General features: G+C 42.3%; 1 protein-coding gene across 4 annotated transcripts in view; it reads left to right on the forward strand.

Annotated features, from left to right (window-relative positions):
* FRMPD4 (FERM and PDZ domain containing 4) overlaps nt 1-22,190 on the forward strand; it is a 550,653-nt gene that overhangs the window by 339,151 nt on the left and 189,312 nt on the right. For all 4 annotated transcript variants that reach the window (XM_059157257.1, XM_059157256.1, XM_059157259.1 and 1 more), the window contains exon 2: nt 14,437-14,553. In XM_059157257.1, the coding sequence (XP_059013240.1) occupies nt 14,437-14,553 (117 nt within the window). The remainder of the gene's footprint in view (nt 1-14,436; nt 14,554-22,190) is intronic.

A 22,190-nucleotide genomic window follows, 5' to 3' on the forward strand; every position in this document is an offset into this window, starting at 1 on the left:
TAGTTTCCATATTGTGTGGCTACATTGATGCAGTGGGTAGAGTTCTCTACCTTTAACCCAGTTACCATCTGACCCTTAAAGCTGAAAATATTTGTTACCTGTCTCTTTACATGAAAGTTTGCTCATCAACCACCTGTATGGAAATTTCTGGCCTTCCTGGCTATTAGTCTTCCATTTATATTCTTTCTTACTTTGAGTTCACAAAAGGTACACATACAGTCCTATCAGTTCCTGCCATTGTCTCTCCGCTTTCTTCTTTTTAGTGATCTCTTCCTTTTTATTTCAAAGTGAGAATAATTTTTAAATAATACTTTATTACCTTACCAAGAAATTTTTGAAAAACTTCAGTGGAATGGGAGATTGCTTAGCTAACGGATCTACTTTTAACGTACCATGCTGAAAGTCCTAAAGCGAGACTAAGAAGGTTAAGAAAACTACAGTCGTTAAGAGCAAATACTTTGGGGCACCTGGGTGGCTCAGTGGGTTAAGCCGCTGCCTTCGGCTCAGGTCATGATCCCAGGGTCCTGGGATCGAGCCCCACCTCGGGCTCTCTGCTGGGCAGGGTTCCTGCTTCTTCCTCTCTCTCTTTCAGCCTGCCTCTGTCTACTTGTGATCTCTGTCTGTCAAATAAATAAATAAAATCTTTAAAAAAAAAAAAAGAGCAAATACTTTATATGATTATCTGTAAACATGAAGATACAGGGTATCCTCAACCAACAATGAAAATATAACTTTCACTAACTAACTTGGGAAATGTTTGAAGTTTTCATATACAGTTCATGAGGACATTTAATGGGAAGCCAATTGGATTTGGCTAAGCTTGGTGAGTAGCGATATTAGCTTATGAGTCATCTATTAAAAAGTCAAATGTGAACATGAATCGGCCTCTCAAAATGATGAATCTTTGCAGAAGCGTTTTTAACAACACCTTGGAAAATTACCTTAGGCCATTTGGTAGATTTTGTCGATGTTGGGTTTTATTTATTTTATCATCACTGTCAAGTTCTATGACAGTGCATTTGGTGGGTCCTCAGAGCATTTTCAGCTTCCATATTACAAGCGAGAGAAGAGGACTAACCTTAGACGAAGGAGGAAAATTTTATTTAATTTTCAGTATGGGTGAAATAGTTGTCCTGTGGGCCGATCGAGGGGCATAAGGAAGAGTTGCTTGTCCCCTGATGATTGAATTCCCTAGCCTGGCACTCCTTCCTGCCAAGTTTCACTGAATGTTTAGTGGGCATGGAGCAATCCAGAGCTTGTACCCTGAGGAAGTTGGGTGAGATGTTCTCCTGCTTGTCTAGGTTGGCAGTGTTATCAGTTCCAAGAGGGCAGGCATCCTATCTGCTTATCACAGCGCCAGAGTCCCATACAACAAGTGCCTTGAAATTCCGCAATGAAATGTTTTAAATGATTGAGGGAATCAATTTAGTGTCATAAGGGCACTAGCTGCCGGAAACAGAAAACAGTTATTTAGACTCTACCTTATAATCCAGAGAGTAGGAACTGCGTATTAAAGGGTTGCTATATTTTACACACAGGGGACCAGAACCTTGCACAAAAGAGCGGATACAATGGATGGTCATTGACTGTCTGGAATTCCCTCTATGTGTAGAGGTTTAGCTCATCTTAGGCCACATGTTTCCACTCTGAATTTTCTGGTAATCCAGATCGACAAGTCTCTCCCCAAGTCATCAGGTAAACCAAACTCTTCATTGTCCTTCTGAAAGATTATTTTTTCATCTCAGATCCTTGAATGGAAGAGGAGGGACAAGAGGGATAACGAAGTGTCTGCATTCCTCAGAAAATGGAAGCAGCCTGGTCTTCCCGTGCACTGGGCTCGTTGCGCATGAAGAGGTCTGTGAGGGCCTTCTTGTTGAGGCAGAAAGTTGTTTGATTTCAGACCGCTCTTCTGGCTGCTGTTGCCTCTCTTTTTTATATGCCTTTCTTGCCTTGCAAAATATCGGGGCCTCTGGTACTTGTTCGGTTTCCTCATTATAAATCATTGGAAACGTGTGGTCTTGCCTTCTGTTTGTTCACAAGTTGATACATTATGTTGTCATCTTGAATTCTGCTTTTGAGAAATTTTAGGATTCTTTGGGGCCCTTTAGACCTTGTCCCAAACTCCCACTAGTATCAGGGTGTTGCGAGATAGCTTCTAACAACTTGTGTGTTAGCCCTGGGCAACTAGAATTGCTAGGCACTTTGCGAACCCTAGGAGTCCCATTTATAGAGTCTGCCGTGTCATTTACAAATATTGGTCATCATTGTGTCTTGGGGGCGGGGTTGAGGTGGCACCATACTTCCTTGCCTCATTTTTATGATTACTTTGCCTCCTTAAATGAGTGTTTAATAAAGAGACAGCATGACTAAATGCAAGGCACATAGAGCTTGTTTGGATACTGAATCACACCCAAAAAAACCCTTAAAAGTAGTTGTATCCTTGGGGGAAATTTAGATATGGATTCTATGCAATATTGTATAAATATTAAATTTTACTCTGATATGGTATTGTGATTATATAGGAGTATTTTTTTTTCTTAAGTGTTAGATTCTGTACAATTTTCGGGGAAAGTGTCCTCATGTCCTTTAGAACATAACAGCTATTAGTACGTATCAGATGACTGAAATAGATACTTCAAATTCGGAAAGAGAGAGAGAGAAGAAATTGGAAAACGTTGCCAACTAGAAATCATTGGTAAACCTTGGTCAGTGTCTCTCAGCCTCCATACTACTGTCATTTGGGATCCAGTTGTTCCTTGCTGTGGGCCTGTCCTGGGCACTCTAACAGCATCCACGGTCTCTACCCACTAGATGCCAGTAGCATTCTACCACCCCCAGTTGTTGTGACAAAAATGTCTCTAGATGTTGTCAAATGTCCACTGGGGGGCAAAATCATCTCTCGTTGAGAACTACTGCTCTAGAAGATTGCCAAATGGATGGTTGGTGTACTCTTCCAACTTTTCTGTGTGATCGAACTTTCTCAGAATGGTCAGTCCGGGATATAGTCATTGTTGTGGCTATGAGCTCACCACCAATGAAGAGCCATTTCCTACCTCGGGATCCTTGATCTGATAAAGATCAAGAAACAAGCTTATATCAATGAAACTCATCAAGCCTTGATAATTTAACATCATTAAGTTTATATTTAATCCCTTTGGGTCCTCTGAGTTGCAATGTTATCTTTATAAGAAAACATGAGTCTTTCCAGAATCCCAAGGTAGGAGGATGCTGTTGATTATATGGCGTTCTCTTCCTGGCTGTAGCGTCCATTGCTTGTAATCCTGGACCCAAGCAGGCACCATCACTGTGCTCATTTTGGAGGATGCTACAGAGTTGACTGCTATTCATTCATTCATTTATTTCAAGAAATCCTGTTATAAAATGGTCTCCATGTGCCAGTTTATGCACTGAATACTTATGTAAGGAGAGGTCGTGGATTTGGATCCCGGGCTTGGTGCCTATTGCTGATCAGAGAGGTGAGCGCTGTTGGCCTAGGAGTTCCATGAATCCCCTGTCTGTACGTTCTCATCAAGCACAGATACATCTACCTGGCCATTCGACAATAGAAGGCAATTTGAAGAAGTTAGGTTCCTGTTCTCATGTGTTTAGATCTCCCCTCCAAAAGCAATAGCTAAAATTCCCATTACTGTACAATTTCGAGGCCCTTACTAAACCAACCATACCAAGACAGTTTCTGTATCAGCTCATTGAACACACAGTACGTATCACGCAGCTATCATTGCCAAGTTCTGTGTGAATTCCAGGGATAGAAAGATGAAGGAGATTCACCCCCCGACCTTCTGAAAGTCAGAACTGGCTCTGCAGTATAACAGATAAACAAGAGATAATTCCCATTCAAGGCAGCAAGGCAAATGAGCCGATTTCAAGCTGCCCTAAGTATATGAACATGCAAATATTTGATTTTTTTAAATTGTATGAACTCTCAGGATCTTATAATCTAGGAAGACACGTCCTCACAGAGTTATTGTTAATTACATAATGTAGATGCTACCTCCATAGTGCAATCCGTCATTTCCAAACATTGTGGGCAAGTGAGGTAATCATTTTAGAGTAGGGCTGTTCAGGGACTCCTTTAAGCACGTTGTCGCATTTGCAATGAGTTTTGGAGCATGGGTCAAGTTTTACAATTATGTAGAGGTAGGAGGGTTTGGAATGGAGGAAGAAGTGTGTTTTAGCCAGAGGCCATCGCATTAGAAGCATGTGTAAAGTGAGTGTGATGCTAGGTTACCAAAAAAAAGGGGGGGGGTTGTTTCAGATGATGGGGGTGTTTATTTCCTGTGTTCATGAGTCTTATTTTCAGCATCTCTTTTGTTCACTGATGCATTGCCACCCCTTGGACAGCCTGTGGCATCTACTGACTGTGTACTCACTCGATCAATACTAGTTTTTGCATTACTATGTACAAGCTATAACGATAGTATTTCATTTTTACAATTAATCATTGCACTCCTCACAATAGTCCTGGCAAGCTGGTTCGTATTAGCCTTAGCTTTCAGAAGATAATGCTGATGTTTCGGGAAGGAAAAGGAACCGGCTAAGTTTTCGATCCAATGTTCAATGTCGTTGCTCTGTCTAAATCTAGATTCTATGGGTTTGTCTTTTGTGGAGTTTTTTACTTCCTGATATTCATGAAATGGTAGATGGCTGTCCACATTTCTTTATCATGTGTGGGTTTTTTTTTTTTTTCCACTTTAGGGTCTTCATAAATCTGTAAACAAAGCAGATCTGCAGTCCTTTTTTATAGGTGCCTGCTATCTTACTGCATGTTTGTGTCGTCGTTTATTTAATCCATCTCATACCAGTTGGGTCTCAGAGGGTATCCACATTTGCCATGTGGATAGAAACTGCTAGATTGTTCTCCATAGGGGACTGTTGAAATGAACTCTGAACAGTACATTATAATGCGTATTTCCTTACAGCCTCTTTGACACCTTGTTTTCAGATTTTCGGTACAGCCTTTGGACAGTTTCTCCAGTGAATCCACCAGAAATCCATACGGAATCCTATCCGTTTCTTCTGTTTAAAATAAAAATTTATTTACAAAAGTAATACATTTTTCTCATAGGATATAAGGAAAGACAAAAATCACACTGAAAACCACCCCCCCCCCAAAAAAACCCCACCTCGATCCCACAACTGATGGACAGTGACTTTGGATCCCTCCCTCATACGGCTTTGTTATGCCTGCGTACATAGCCTTTTCCTTTTACATAGTCAGTCATGCTGCGGTCACTCCTCTTGTAACCAGTTTTGCTCATTGAATTGTAAATCTTACAGCAGTCAATCTTCAGGTACCATTTGGGTTTTTGGCTGAATGGTATCCATTGTTGGATTAGCCACCACGGTGGCAACCAGGCTCCCCTTCTCACCTATCATGAGATTTAAAAAGAAATAACCTGTGAAAGTTCCTGGAGTGGTTCCTGCCGAATAGCATTTATTAATCTCATTATCGCGCCCTCTTCCTCTCACAGACTGTCAAATGTCCAAAGGCAGGAAGCCACAGTTTTAATGCCCATGATTCTGAGTGACTAGCATCTTGTACCTTGGTTTCCTCTATTAATTCAATTCACACTGACTATCACTTATGTGCTAGATACTATTGTGAATAATAGAGTATAAGGGTGAAGAAGACCCTTGTCACAGGTGTGTGCCCAGCTTAGCATACCAAGTTGACATCATGTGGTTACCTGGGAGACAGGACTCTGAACCCTGGAGTAGTTCAACAGCTTTCCAGCTAAGGTGGATGCACCCTTGGTTGGGTGAATGTTCGGATGTAGAGCTCTGTATTGCCTTTCTGGGAATCCTTGGCTACCGTGTCTAGTCTCTTATTTTATTTTGTATACTACAGGGCTAATCATAATTGTCCTTCTCCATTCACAGAATTAGAGAGTTCAGCCAGCTAATACGTACAAATGCACTTTGCAAAAAACAAAAGTTCAGTTTAAGGCAAAACTTCATTTGTCACGAATGGCCGGCACTGTGTACGTTTCAGGACTCTTGGTGTGGGAAGCAAATGACAGCCAGAAAAATCTTTCAATTAGGTTATTAAAATTATACCCAGATATCTTTTTATTTTAAAGACTTTATTTATTTATTTAACAGAGAGAGAGAGAAAGAGAGAGAGAGAGAGATCACAAGTAGGCAGAGAGGCAGGCAGAGAAGGGGGGGGGAGCAGGCTCCCCACTGAGCAGAGAGCCTGATGTGGGGCTCGATCCCAGGACCCTGGGACCATGACCTGAGCCGAAGGCAGAGGCTTAACCCACTGAGCCACCCAGGTGCCCCCAGATGTCTTTTTAAACTCTTGATTAATCATACATTTTTGTTTGAGTCTAATGACTTTGGAATGTATATACCGTTTGCATTTGTGCAGTATGTCAGTAATATTCAAATGAGTTTTTTAACTAACTGTGATTCCCTTTTTACTGTACTTTTTTGTATTTCCTGTTAAAAGAGAAGTGAAATCTTACAAATAATTGGTTGGGTGGTTTTTACTTCTGTCTATGGCTTTGATATTATTCTTCTCTCCAATCAAGCTTTCTGCACATGCACTTGACCTTGATGTGTCTAATAAAGGGTAGTTGGCTAGAAAGCTGTTGCTTCGTGAGTGAGATTGACATACTGTGACTACAGCTGAATTGAAGGCAGAGAGTTATATTCTGAGACAACATAATGCAGCTGATTTAAGATGTGTCTTTGTGTCAATAGCATGATTTTACTGGAGCCAAAAGACTTAGCCAGTCAATTCCTCCCTGATCCCTGGAGACCCGAAACTTTGTAGCAATGGAACCCTTCTCATCCAGGTGAGGCTCAGCGAGGTGGTCATCATAGAAACAAGACTGCCACTAATCATGGAGCTTTTTCAATTCATCCAGAACATTCCTTTATGTTTTGTTTTGTTTAAGATTTATTGATTTATTTTATAGAGAGATTGAGAGAGAGCACACTAGCGGGGTTGACAGACAAAGAAGAGGGAGAGAAAGAATCTCAAGAAAACTCACTGAGTGAGGAGCATGACCTGGGAACTGATCCCAGGACCCTGAGCCGAAATCAAGATGCTTCAACCACTGAGCCACCCAGGTGCCCTTGAAAGCATTCTTTATTTATTTGTCTCAATCCCTCTCTAATTCCTTTACCTTAAACCAAAAGGCCATTCAACCTACCAGATACTTTATATATCACCCACTTGTATATTGTGTGACCTTAGGCATTCTTGCAGAATTTTGGATACTGTAATCCTGTCACCACTTAGAGCAATGCAAATGAGAACATGTTTTACATTTTGTAGCATCATCTGTAACACTATATAACCTTGGGGTATTCTGAAAATAATCTCTGTGAGTCCAAAGAGATAAGGATGGTCAAATTCTGGGGAAGAATTGGATTTGGTTGGATTTTTAAGTGCATTGTATGTCCGAGATGAGCAACTGAAGAGACGTGGCTTAGGTTTTACCATATCTGAAATGCATATAAGAGCTCCTTTCTCAGTACCAGTTCTCAAATGATGCACGTTAATTCTGGTTAGTCGTCCAAAATATTATCAGGTATCTAAATAAACCTATATGTTGAAGTCACACTTCATCATGATGCTGTGTAAGTAAGAGGAATTTAGAGTCGGAGGCCGTGGATTTGTTTTGGACATTCTCCTAACTAGCTGTGTCGCAGCAGTAGGATGTGTGCATGGGGAGATTTTTCAGAGGCTTTAACTTCTTCCCCACCATTTCCATCCCTGGTACAATCCGTGAAACACACAGTGCCTGCCACAACATGTGGTCTCTAGTCCAAGTCCATGGCTGCCCTTGTTTCCCTCCAGTGAGGCCAATATGGTACCTCCATTAGCTAATGGGTAAATTATACTTTCTCTCTGAGTTCCATTTCTGCATATTTAAAACAAAACAATGAATGCTTTAGCATTTTGTTCCATGATGAAGCTGACTTTGACCAAAAGAAATTCTGTATGTAGAAGTGGTGTTTAATCTATGAGGTCAAATACTAAAATTACCTTCATTACGATGATAACCACTTCTAACACAAGAACATTTGATGAGACTGTTCTCAGTGAGTCAAACACTGGACCTTGGTTCTTGGCACGTATTATTTATCTGAAGAACATCCCTGAGAGCAGATGTTGGTGTTTTTATTTTTACCCATAGGACTAAAACCCCGAGAGGCCAAATGATTTACCCAAATCATTTGAGTAAAGTTTGAAGGTTTCAGTGGCAAACCTGGGTTTCGAACTTTTGCATTGTGATGGAAAGATCGATTCTGCTTATCCGAATTCAGGTTTCAGTGGAAACTTTGAGAAATTGCGGGGTGTCTTGTGTATTTGTTTTCAACCAAAATGTTTTGAACCCCAAGTCTCCATCAAGGAAAGTGGTCAGAACCATGTATTCTTCCTTCTGTTTCTTTCTCGGGACAGCTTTAGGTGCTGAGCAGGGGCCCTGATGTCATTCTGTCTCTGTGTTGGGGGTAACTTGTGTCCCAGGAGATGTGTGGCAGCATCCATGCCTTGTACGCACTAAGTGCCTCAAGTGTCTCCCCTCTCCCCCTTTGGGACCACCTCACTGGTCTCCAAAACCAGTATCTTCCTGGTAGCAACCCCCACCCTCCACCCCGCAGGTGAGAACCACTGAGACAGACTAAGTCATTCTTACAGGTGATGAAAATTAAATAGGGCGTGTTTAGAATTTGGGGTCACAAAGCTCGTTTGGGACAGCATTTGAATGTGTTTGTTCAGGATTGTGGAACCAGACCGCACTCACGGTCCTTCACCTGGGGATAATCCCCTTCTCTCCTCCTGAGTTGTGTTTTTAGCCCCCAAGGTCACTGTACTGGCCTGCCCCTGGTTTCTAAGAGCCCGCCTTCTCCCGGGTAGATTGGCCTCCGGATTGGGTCCCGGACTTAGAGGCGGGCCCACGGGTGGAAACAGGGCGTGGCTTCCACCTTGGGTCCCAGTACCGCTAGTGCCGCAGCTCTACCCCTCCACTTCCTGGCTGCTCTCGCTTCATCTAGTGTCTGAAGATCTTTTCTGTTCAGGCCCTCTTCGATCTGTTGCAAACAATAGATGTGAGAAAGCACAGCATTGCAAAGCAGTTCAGCCAAGCGGCCGGGAATTTCTGGAATGACTGAAATAGCCCTGGCAATGTAGGTCGCTATTTTGAAGGCTGAGCTAAGTGTTTGAAAGTGGTTCGCACGACCGTGATTTCGGGCTGCAGTGACGGAGCCTGCGGTCGCAGGCAGTCTCAAGGTGGGGCCTGGGAACCGTGGAAATTGGCCTCTCTACCGGGGATCACACACACAGCTGGGGTTACTGGTTCCTGGGCCCAATTTTCTGATCTTTTCCTCTGCCTTCGGAACAGCTGAACTCAACTTGTGACCTGGGAAGAAGGTATAACCTGGCTTGATTCAGCCCCTTATCACCCTGCCCTTGCCCGTCGGGAAAGGAATAGAGGCCCGAGACATTCACCCTTCTAACACTTCTAACACTTTGAGAACGAGTAGAGCCACCTATTCCTACCTTACCCCCAGATGCCTTATTGTCTCCCGCGTTCAGCTGAGATTTATTTAGCAGAGACTTTTTAGCACAGATGGTATGAAATGACCTCCAGAACTAATTTAATATTGTTCCGAGGCCCTGGTCCTCTTAGCAGCGTTTATAGAGGAGTCGCTGGGACCAAGGGGGTTAGAGGTTGAGGAACTTGTTGAAGATTGTGGAAAAGAATCGGCAGCGCCTGGATTAAAGGGAGTCTGATTCTCAGTGGTTAGCAAAGCTGAGTGGGCCCCAGCCTTGCCTGCGGGCCTTTTAAACAGAAATTGCTTGGTCAGCCCTGGCACTGAGTGTTTTGTGTTTTGGTAGGTCTGGGGTAATACGTACGCCTTGGTGGCGCCCCTGCTGTCCCCGGGGCCACACTTAGAGAACAGGCTCTTGAGCTGCCACACCATACTGCTGTGATTCAATCAGCTCAAAAACAAATATAAAATGACTTTGACCAGTGAGTGGCCATCTTGGGGTGAAATACCAATGCCTAGGCTTCACCCTCCGGGAATAGGACTCTAGTGGCTTGGCCTCCATCCTGGGCAGTTGGACTTAACAAGTTTCATCACGGGATTCCAACCTGCTGCAAGGCTTCACGTTGGGAATCACCCATTTGGGCTGTGGTTAGAAAACTTGAATGCATTTGGAAATCACTTGGGGATCTTGATAAAATGCAGATTTCACGTCATGCCAACAACCCAGTAGATTCTAATGCTGTTGGGTTGCCACATGACCATGGACTAGTGTTCTCCAAACCCCATAGCCCCTGTATAAAATATAGGATGTCCGGTTGAATCGGGATGGTTTTTTTAAATCAGTATTTCCCAATATTGTATGGGTCATCCTTACACTAAAAATTATTCACCGTGTATTGGAAATTCAGTTGACATGGGCATTCTTGTTTTCTTTTGTTTCATTTGGACTGGTAAATCTAGCAATCCTGTTCAAAAGAGAATTATGTGAATTGCTGGTTTCAGCACACACACCCTCATTCTCTCACTCATAGATTCCTAGTTCTAAGCCAGACCTGCTAAATCATAATTTCTAGGGTCTAGTTATCTTTATAGTTATCGAACAATGTGAGGTGATTCTTGCAGCTAAATCTGAGAAATAGATCAACGCCTAGCTCATGACTGCTTGTAATCCCCCTGTTATTCCCACAGACATGTTTGGAGGGTATACTTTGGTTTGAAGCTAGTCCGGGAGCTGAGGGTGCTCCTTATCACATCATAGACTCTGTGAGAGTAGTATTTGGTCCCACGATTAGGTGAGGGTAAGTCTTAAGAATTCTGGGCTATGATATTTTAGTTCTGTAGGAAAGCTGCCTTTTTTGATTGTGGAAGAGAATCTGAGTATTCAATTATTTAAGGTGCTAATGTTGAGTTTGCAAATAAAACACAGGATGTCTTGTCAAATTTGAAATTCATATAAATGATGAATGCATTTTTTAGTACATGTAATGCCCGAATATTATGTGATATCTTCTGATGCAAAAAAAAAAAAATGTTGTTTATATGAAATTCACATTGAACTTGATGTCCTATATTTACATTTGGCAAATCTGGCAACTCTAGGCTGGAGAACATTCTAGAAATGATCTCAGTGGCGCCAGCCTGCTTACCATTCTCAGTCCTGCTGGCTCCTGAGCAGCTTTGCAGGTTCCTACTTACGGAATAGTCTTTGTTCTCCATGGAAGTGGTCAGAGCAACTCAGAGACTAATAGGAACTTGGACGAGAAAAGTAAGACCTGGGGCGCCTGGGTGGCTCAGTGGGTTAAAGCCTCTGCCTTCGGCTCAGGTCATGATCTCAGGGTCCTAGGATGGAGCCCCGCATCAGGCTCTCTGCTCAGCAGGGAGCCTGCTTCCCCCTCTCTCTCTGCCTGCCTCTGCCTACTAGTGATCTCTGTCTGTCAAGTAAATAAATAAATAAATAAATCTTTAAAAAAGAAAGAAAGAAAGAAAGAAAGAAAAGTAAGTCCTCTTTCAAAGAGGAGAAATACCAAAGGTGTCAGTGCTCGGGAAGACTGCCTAGGAACTCTGAATGGACTCTTTGAGAGATTGTGGGATATAAAGGGTGCGCATCTCACACTGGGACCCAGAGTCAGCATTTTTTCCAAACATGAGGAGTTGGGCACAGAACTCTTGTCAGCAGAGGTAGAATATCTGAATCAGAGAGGCCTCTGGTACACATCAGTTAAGTGATCTCTACTTTTACAAGCACTGGCCCCATCTACACTCTGTAAGATGCGAACTGTTGTATTCCTGGTGTTAAAGACTGTGTCTCCCAGTAGTTCTGGGATGGGCCAATTTAGAGGGTTTGGTGAAGACACAGAGGATAGAGCCAGGAACGGAGGTGCCTAGAAAAAGGGAGACCAAACAATCAGCTTATACGGCCACATATTGTTGGGTGGACCTCCAGCAATCCCCCTCATAGAAGCAGGAACCAAATCCTTCCACAGTTATGACCCTTGTCCTTGAGTCTTAAGACTCTTAGGTTTAGATATTTAGGGTGTTATTCTTTTGTTCTTTGAGCATTTTAATTTGCTAAATTGCATTCATTCCTTTCCAACTCACATATGACAACACATTAACAGACATACAGACATAACTGATTTTAATTATTCAGTTTTTTATATCAAACAATGTCCTGGAAGGGAAGTATTAAATTAGCATTTGTAAACGTGTCTAGTATTTGCACTTCACTGGGTGTTTCATGACAAAAGTCTTTACTGTAAAACATCATCATGAAGTGCTTTTTTCTGCTTTCAGAACATACAGTACAGGACAGAATGTACTTTATAACAAAATTCAGGTCTACTGATACCATATTTTACATGGCAGTTACATTAGGAAGCCCGTGTCTTTCTTTTAGTGATTTAGACATTGGTGGCTGTGGCCGATGAAAGAGAGAAATACTGAAAAGAAGAGAGAGTCTGTTTTCAGTAAGGTAGCCTTCTCTGGTAATGATTAACGTTCTGATGCAGGCCCTCATTTAGTCATCTAGTGTAAACAGTTGCATTCTCTACAAAAATAGTCTTTTGCTCAAGTATTCCTTGTGTTACTTCTTACCGTACTGTTGCTTTTGGAACACTTTTTAATAGCAGGATATGCTCTGTTCACTTGCCTAAGGGCTTGTGTCCTTGGTCCAGTCTTAGGAAGCTCTCCACATGTATTCTCTACTACTTGGGAGAAATTGGTGTTTATTTTTTTTTTTTTCCACAGGATGGCAAGTTGAAGGGTTCTCCAACTGTAGGGAAGCAGCCCATTCTTATAAAACCTAAGAGGAAACTGCCCCTGCTGACTTTCGTGCGAAGAAGAGGAACAGAAACTGTTGCCCTTGTCTTGTATTTTAATAGTCTAGGGGCAAGAAAGGCTCCCGTGGTGGGATTTTAAATCCGCCAGCCCTGCTTTAGATTTGTGACCTTTGCTCACCACATTTCATGAAGGATGTGGGAAACCTGCAAGGAAGTTTAAAAAACAGCAGCAGAGGTGGTTTAAATGTTGTGAGATCCTTCCCGTCTAGAAGTTGTACTAGAAATGGGCTTGTTTCACCTGCCTGGAAGGGTTGGGTTCTGATCAGATGTGTGCATTGGCTGTGAGGTGGGGGTGAGTTGCCCTGTATTCTGGGAGATTCAGAGGTGCCTCCTTTCAGAAACGGTGACACCCTGTCCTTGGATGCTTGCTGCGGAGGAGGGGGAGTGCTGCTGGCTTTGGACGGCTGCCCACACAGAGTTGTACACCTTGTGCGTGTGGTCCCTGGGGCCCTGTCAGAGGCTCCCTGGTGCTCTACTCAGATGCTGAGCACGAGGCCCCCTAAATGTGAGTCCTGCTTCCCCAACCCCCGCCACGTCGTTTGGACCCCAGTTTGCAATCTGCAAGTGCCTGGAAGATCTCCAAGGCCATCCAGAAATTCACGTGGTGTGGGTAGACCAAACAGTGAAGGATGTTGGCTGATCCAAAAACGGCACTTGGTATTTCCTCTTGTGATTTTGCTCTGAAGCAATTTTCAGTGTTGTTGAGCAGAAGGTGGAAGTTCTGGAGGTCCTTGGTGGAGAGGAGTGGCCAGGACTCAGCCATGCTCCAGAACGTGGGCTTAGTATCTGGTTGGAGATAGTGACTGTGCCGCCCTGCCTGTCCCAGTGGCTTGTCACGTGCAATTACTTCACCTCTCCTCTTGCTCTTGGGAGGGCCGGCTTCTAGAAAGTTCTCCATAGCCTACCCTTCCCTTTTGCTGATGATTGAGATTCAGGGTTTGAATTGCAAGTGTAAAAGCAAATGTGTAGATTTTCTCTGCAACTTAAATGGAGAGTTTGTCTCTGGGCTATAGCTCACTTTGACAGGAATGTGGATAATATAAGTGGAAATGTTATGCTTGGGTCAGGGGAGGCCAGGGAATTGTAGCTTCCAATTATTTGCTTCATATCCATAAAAACAATGTTTACATATATGTGTTGTTATGGCATGCAATATCTATCTGCCACACTTCCTGATGTCTGGGGTCAGGAAGTGTAGTGCAATGATGCCATTGCAAAATGTATGCAAAAATTTTGTTTAAAATGGATAACGTGTCCTGAACAATGTTACTTAATCTTTCTGAGCCATTTGTTGTTTCCTCATCTGTAAAATGGAATATGTGTAAAGGAATATATGTCCTTACCTCAGGAAGGAAGATAGTATAAGGAGAACTAATGAGCGTGGTACCTACTGTAAAATCATTCATTGTATTTATTCATTTAATCAGCTGAGCATGTAGCCCACAGTTGAGAGGAGCAAATCCCATGCTCCTTCTGGTGTTTTTCTAAGAAGAAATGTTTAGGAGTCAGGTGTAATGATGCTTTTCTTTCTCTCTCTCTCTCTCTCTCTCTTTTTTTTTTCTTTTCCCAGCCACAGGACGAAGTCTTCTGGCTGGCCACCTCCCTCGGGCACCTGGGGCTTGAACCAGGTGCCACCCTATGGATGGGAGATGACTGCGAACCGGGATGGCCGAGACTGCTTCATCAAGTAGGTAGAACTGATGGCTTGAACTGTGTGGAATCTTCTACCTGTTCTTTGTCTCTACTTCCAGCCTTGACTCAGAATTAGCGTGCCCCCATTTGGGACTCATAGATATTTGGAGGCCATCAGTCGAGCTGCTTAATCTTCTCTGTCTTCTATGTCTTGTGACTTGCAGTTGCTTCATAGTTGGTGATCTGCCCTGTTAGGCTGATAATTCTAGGGATAGTAAGGTCATTCTGAGAAAGAGCGAAAGTGTTCTTTAGTATATCCAAGGCCAGTGGTACCCACTGTCTGAGGCTAGAACTAAAGTTGAACAATTTCCATTGCTTTGTAGAATTGGTCAAGATAGAAATGTTACTGGGTTATTCGTAATAAAAAAACATGAGCTAACAGAATTATATGCGTTCCTCTCGCTGACACTGCCTAAGATTTTGGACTTTTTTTTTTTTGCTTTTTTTTTTTTTTTAATGTGTTAAAATGTATATAGCATAAAGGTAAATTTTGTTTAATTTTAACTTTCTGGGGTGTACAATTCTGTGACATTTAAGTACATTCAGAACATCGTACAACCATTAGCCACTGTCCATTTCTAGAACTTTATCATCATAATGCCCAACAGAAACTCTGTACTCATTAAAAAATAACTTCCCATTCCCCCTCCTCCCTCTGGTAAGCTCTATTTTACTTTCTTTCTCTATGAATCTGCCTATTGTAGATATCTTGTATAAGTGAAATCATGAAGTATTTGTTTTTCTGTGTATAGCTCGTTTCACTTAGTGTAATGTCCTCAATGTTTCTTCCATGGCATAGAATATATAACTGTTTTGTTCCTTTTCAGGGCTGAATAATGTTCCATTGTACATAATCCATTTTACAGATAACCTTGTGTGTTTAACCATTCTTCTGTCATTGGAAAAGTGGGTCGTCTGCACTTTTTGGATCTTAGGAATAATGCTGCTGTGGCTAGTGCTTCCTAAGTATCTGTATAGGTCCCTGCTTGTAATTCTTGTGGATATATCCTAGCATTGTACTCACTGGATGATAAGATAATTCTATGTTTACCTTTTGGAGGGAACCACCGAAGAATTTTGGAGGAATCAGTAGCCCTAGTTCTCTGGTTTTTTTTTTTTTTCAATTGTATGAGATAAGTTTTCCTATTGCACTTATCAAAAAACAAGGGCCCACCCTGCTTTCTTTTACAAGCTATGTGCAGCATTCTTAAGTAAGAGAATATTTAAAATAAATTTTAGGGGCACCTGGGTAGCTCAGTTGGTTAAACGTCTGTCTTCAGCTCAGGTCGTGATGCCAGGGTCCTGGGACCCATCCCCACGTTGGGCTCCCTGCTTAGCAGGGATCCTGCTTCTTTCTCTCCCTCTGCTGCTCCCCCTGCTTATGCTCTCTCTCAAATAAATAAATAAAATCTTAAAAAAAGAAAAGAAAATACATTTTAGATCAGTAAGCATGTTTGATCCTAACCGAAAAAATTGAGTTGAGACTGGATGCCAAAAGAAGCATTTTTCAGATTACAGGCAGCATTTCTTTGCTCTTGTCAATCTGACTGTGGACTATGAGCAAACAGGGTCACGGTGAGGTGGGGGATCATGTTTATAAAGATAAAAAATCTTTCTTACGATTGTTTTTGGGGATTTGGTCTTTGCACAGCCCAGCACCTCCAGGTGATTATGGGAGGCAATCTATGCAAGAAACATATGAACGTTATGGTCAGATTTCCAGTCTTTGCGGCCCAAGTCTCCCCTCTTTCTTGAATTTCCTGTGAAGGGGAGAGCAGCTCTCTTCAGAGTACAATTCATTCTTGAGGGCCTGGCCTTCTGGGAAGTTTCAAGTTGCCCATGACCCTGACCCACTACAGGGAGCCCGTGGGCAGTGGCCTTTGGCTCTTCAAGGCTTTCCTGAGGGTGCCCTACCATAGGAACTGCACTGGAATTGGCGATGGGAGTAGAATCTCCCAGAAAGCACAAAGACTGGAAGAAAGACCAACAATTCTGCTTATACCCTAGACTCTGAGATGTTCATTTCATAGTTTACCCAAGTGCTTTATATTGCTGAAAAGATGATATTTTGTCAGATTACATTGTGCTATCTATTTTGTAACATCATTATGAATTCATGTAATTGGCTCAGTTGAGCTTGCCTAGATGCTTTGACTCAAAACAATAAGAATTTCTGCCAAAGAAATGTACTTTCTAAAAGATTCGGATTATAAATTTATGGAGGTATATCTTAGACTTTTCCAAGGAAAATGGATTTTTCTGTTTCCTCATCGGATTTGGGCTCCTGTGCTTTCCAAACCAGTTAATTAAATGGAAACACAAACCAGGGCCTGTTGGCCATAGAATCCCAGCTAACTTGAGCCACGTGCATTTCACTTCGTGTCCTTGACATTTTTAAGGGCAAGGCCACATGTGAATGTAACATTTACCCTGGCCTACTGCCAGCTGTTGAAACCTGTTAAGAGTAAATCAGCAACTTCATAGAGAAACCTGCACTGATCACTAAATAGCAACATTAAAAACGAATGTCACCAGTGTCACTTTTCCCAATCTGTAAGATGATTTTTTTTTTAAGATTTTATTTATTTACTCGAGAGAGAAATACAGAGCGTGCACACGGGTGTGTGTGCTTATGTGCCCAAGCTGGGGGAGGGAAAGGATCTCAAGCACACTCCCTGCTGAGACCAGAGCAATACCAGGCTCGATCTCAGAACGCCAAGATCATGACATGAACAGAAATCGAGAGCTGGCCTCTCAACCTATGGAGCCACCGAATCTGTAGGATTTTTTTAACTGGAAAAGTTAAGTTTCCATAGCGCTCTCAGACTCATTGTTTTCAGATGTGAAGAACAAGTACCTGATTTCAGAGGTGTTTGTTCTTTATCCCTAGTGGGTTTTATAAATGAGAATCATTCCTGTGGGATTTTTTTCCTTATCTACTGAGTTCCCTCCATTACAGAGCAATACTCTAATTACTCAAGTTTCTGTCGACCTCTGGTTTGCAGTGTGGAGTATATCTCTGCTCATTAGTTTTGTACGTTAAAAGAACAATTTGAAAATTAAGCTGTGGCTAGTAATTAGCACCTTTGCATTTAATTTCTTACTCTTTTACATATTCTCTTTGAAAGATGTTAGATGTCTCTTTTTTTATCTTGTCATAGGATCCAAATGATATCCCAAACCATACAATTGGTTTTGATGGTGGTACAACTACTTTCAAGTTATTAATGAAGCTATGGGAAGATCCAGGCTTCCCATGTTCAAAGTTAGAGTCTTCTAGCTCAATAATGAGCTAATTCTATCTTGATGAGTCCTTCAGAACACAGCCCACGGTAGTTAAATGTGTTCAAATTTCGTGTTCTTTTTCCCATCCCCAATTATTTAGAGTGGAATCAATACCTTAAATTTTATTTTTAAAAAAAGCTGGTAATGCATAGGATTAAAAAATTAATGCCATTACGCACATATTAATGAACACTTAAATAACATTATATAGACAGTAGACTACTGGTTATCAGTGTTTGCTGCACTTTGAAATAGGGTCAGGAACTGTAAAAAATCCTGATGGCTAGTTGTCTTAGTCTTTTGGGGGTTTATAATAAACTCTGAAAGAGTGGGTGGCTGAAATACAGAACTTTATTTCTCAACAGTTGGAAAGTCTGAGAAATCAACCATCAGTGTGCTAGCAAGCCTGGATTCTTGGTGAGGGCCCTCTTCTGGGCTTGAGGTGGTTGTCTTTTCTCTGTACCTTGACATGACACACAGAGAGAGGGATCATATCTCTAGGTCTCTTCTTAGAAGTTCCCTAATTTTATCATGCGAGCTTTACCCTCGTGGCCTAATTACCACCCTCTCCTCAATAGCCCCACCTCCAAATACCATCATTCTGGGGATTAGGGTTTGAACAAATGGATTTTAGAGGAACACACACATTCAGTGCATACCCTGGATCTTGGGTAGAGCCAAGAAATAGTTTCAGGTTCTCCTCCCGAGGACTGGCAGCTGCCCCATTGCATTTTCCCTTATTTAATTGATGAAATATTGATCCTATTTCCAGATGAGAAAAGTGAGACTCAGAGTCATCAAATGGTTTTCCAAATGTCTACACATGTACCTGGTCAAATACACCCAACTCTGCATTAGAAAAAGACAGCTTTTGTTAGTATTGTCAGAAAAACAGGAAATACATGTGTTTGAGCAACAGTGAATATTGTTTATGAAACATGGGAGATGTAGAGGAAGAGTTTGTCAGTTTCCTGTTATGACCATGTAAGCAGGGGAAGTGAGAGAGTTGGACGGGAAGAGAGAAACTGGAACTGGAAGGAATGACTCTCAGGAAAGAGTGTCCTTTTAAGAAAGGGGCGAGAAAGGGAGAAATGGAAGGAAAGAGAAAGAAAGAATTATAGCGAGTTTGAGGCCCTCTGCAATGTTTGCTCTAAGAACAGCATCCATAAATAACAGATGTCCGTGTGGTTGTGAATCAAGATGCATAAAGCTTAGATACAGTTGTAGATAGAAATGTAGATATCAACAGAGCTCTTGATTCAGATACACGTGTAGTTGTGGATATAGTTACAAATGGATATAGCATATAGATGATATAGATCATATGTGTGCAGATAGAGGCGTATAACCCTGTCTGCCCAGGAGTGTCCTGGTTTATGATTATCGTTCTGACATAATTATGGATAGCACCTCTTTTGGCTCCTAATGTGATCTGATTTAGATAAAGCAAGTTCAGAAAATTCTTGCGAGACCAAAGATTTCATTGAACCTTGACAACTGACCAGGAAGATAGTGAGCTACATTGAGGAATCTACTTTTTGGGGAGAAGGTGAGGCTCCCCAGGACTGGGCATTGCCACATCCTCTGTGTAGTCAGACTAGCATTTCTTCCTCATCATCAGAATATAAAGCCTCAGTTGTTTTGGCTTTGTATTGGAGTCTAATGCATGCTATGCCCCCTACAATCCATAGCCTTAATCACCATCCCAGCAACCACGCAGCCCTACACGCTCACCACCACCTTTCCCTGGCTTACCCTCCCCATTCAGCATCTTTAGAAATGGCCCATCCGCCGGGTGGTCTGGTCATGTGCTTCCTTTAAAAGCACTCCTTGGCCCTCCCAACATATACCCAGCAAACATTATTGAACATGAGTGTATGCTGAAGATACCAAGATTAGTAAGACAATTTCCTACTTTCCATGATCTTAGAGTACAGTGGAAGTGATGGGCCTGCTGTCATTCTCAACTGTGCAAGATCTGTTTTATCTCCTTAGAGACATATAATACATGTTCTAGAGAATAGGGAGCAGCGAGTTCCTAATATCCCATTTCTTTGTTAAACAGTAAAAACACTCTGGTTGGACTTTGCGGGTCGGGAGGGTTAATACAAAAGAAGAAATGTCCTTCATGAATTTGAAACTTTGGCTTTTGAAGATTGAAAGGAAAATTAAAACATGGTCAAAATTCATATTAGAGCACTTGTTGGCAAGATCGCTGTTAATGAAGAGCCAGCCCAGTTGGAGTCTGGGGATAGCAATTGCACGTGGGAAAGGAGACGGGAGGGTCATCGCAAAAGTACATGCCCTCATTTTCAAGTTCTGCATCTGAAAGGCTTGCTGCTCTTCCTCCTCTGCTCCTTCTCCTCCTTCTTCTTCGTCTTCGTCTTCATCGTCGTCTTCTGCAAGCCTACAAAAAGTAGCTCTGCATGCTTATTGGACCAGACATACTGTTCTGTTACTCTGCCAGCAATTCCCATGGTGGGCAATTAAACCGAGTCACTATCTTCTGAATGCAAGAGAGTTCAATCCTGAAACGTGAATAGTGGAAATTTGTAATGAGATGTGGAAACTTCCACTCTGTTCTCCAGGATGGACATTGCCCATCGTGGGAGAAGTCTAGCCATTCCCAACTGCCAGTCAGTTCCGTAGTCAGTGTGAAAGGTATTTTTGACTTCTCTAGCTCCAGGAGAGAATCATCTGAGGAAATGCGAGCAGCGTATGGGTCCCACCTCCCCGTTTTGTTAATCCCAAGCAGAATCTTCAAGTCACTGTGATAGCATTTTGTTGTTGTCATCATGGAAATAGAAACAGCAAATCCTTACTTCATCCTTAAGTTTGAGCCCCCAAGCAGTTCCCCTGGCTTTACCTAATATGTCCCCAAGAGGGTTAATCTTGGGGTGTTTTTTCCTTTGCTTTTACCCCAAGATTTCAGAAGAGAGTCTGGCTCATATTCTGTGGGTCAGTCCCTTCATTTGTTCCATTTCATGAGCTCTTTTAATGTTTTCCTTTTCTGAAAATTTAAAGTTGTAAAGCTGGATTTGGATACTGTGGTAGCCCCCACCACCCCCTGTATTATTTTCATATTCAAAATGGCACATCCATTTCCTACTTCATTAATCCGAATTATTAACCAGCATCCAACAAAGGACAAATGGATCTGAGCGATTACATAGGTGGTTACCCTTTGATTCTGGGAATGAAATACCAAAGTTTCTTTGTGGAAACTGGAAGGTGTGACATGGATGGAAATAGAGGAGATTTATTCGAGCTGGGTTGATGGATTATTTGGGGACTTTTTAACTGTTCAAAGAGTTACAAATCGGCATTATGTTCGAAAAGAGGCGGTGTGCCTCGTTTTTTGGTTTCTGTGATGAAGAACACTTAAATAAAACATACTGCTTCCAAGGACACACGATGAATTCTTCACCAAATGCAAATAATTGCCTCATGGCAAAAGCAAATGCCGTTGAGTTAAATGAGTTCCCGAGGAACCCAAGCATCCACTTAAGCGAGGGAGGTATATTATAATTTTGGAATTGGAGGAACAAAGTAAAAGTGATAATATCATTACATGCAATGAAAGGTAATTACGTCCTGTCAGCGCACCAGCTTCCCTGGCTGAACATCGGGGGCTGTTTATTCCCTTCACTGAAACAGGTTTGTTTTCTTTCATATCTGACAAAGCACCTATCTGCTGAGTTGGTAATTACTCCTCCCAGCTAGCACGTGAGTCTGCAGAGTTGCCGGAGCCCCTTTGAAAAGTAAGGCTTTGGAAACGACTGTCGTTCCGGCTCTAACTTGGCATGTGGTGGAAAGGGCGATGCGACGCAGTCTTCGCCTGTATCAGTGGCTCTTCCCATCTTGGGCGTTTGTTCTCGAAATGTGGCAGGGTCACATAACCGATCCATCTCTCTTGCATCAATCCCTCAAACTCTCCTGGCTTTTTTTTGTCCAGGAAGCCAACAGAGCTGAAGGTTTGGTAATTGCCTGAATTGCCTTGGGCCACTTAGTGACAAAGAGTTGGGACACGCATGGCACGCAGAACTGTGGACAGCCGGTTTGGTGGTGATCAGGATTGGTTCTTTCTTCTCATTTTTTTTTCATTTTTTTTTCATTTTTGAGCACCCTCTAGGGATGTACACGAAGTGGGTCACAAAGGCCATTCAGGATCACAGGGATAGCCAAACTGTGAAAAGCAGAAGCACCTGGGTGACCAGGTTTCTGTCACAGCCTGTAATTGAAAGAGTAGCTTGAGGCTGCTACCACCTCTCGATTCTTTTGAGTGGCCTTTGGAGCCCTTCTTTCTGGCTTGAGCCAACCCTTGCAGAGAGCAATTTTGATGTCCTC

Source organism: Mustela lutreola, chromosome X, assembly GCF_030435805.1.
Source record: "Mustela lutreola isolate mMusLut2 chromosome X, mMusLut2.pri, whole genome shotgun sequence".
NCBI lineage: Eukaryota > Metazoa > Chordata > Mammalia > Carnivora > Mustelidae > Mustela > Mustela lutreola.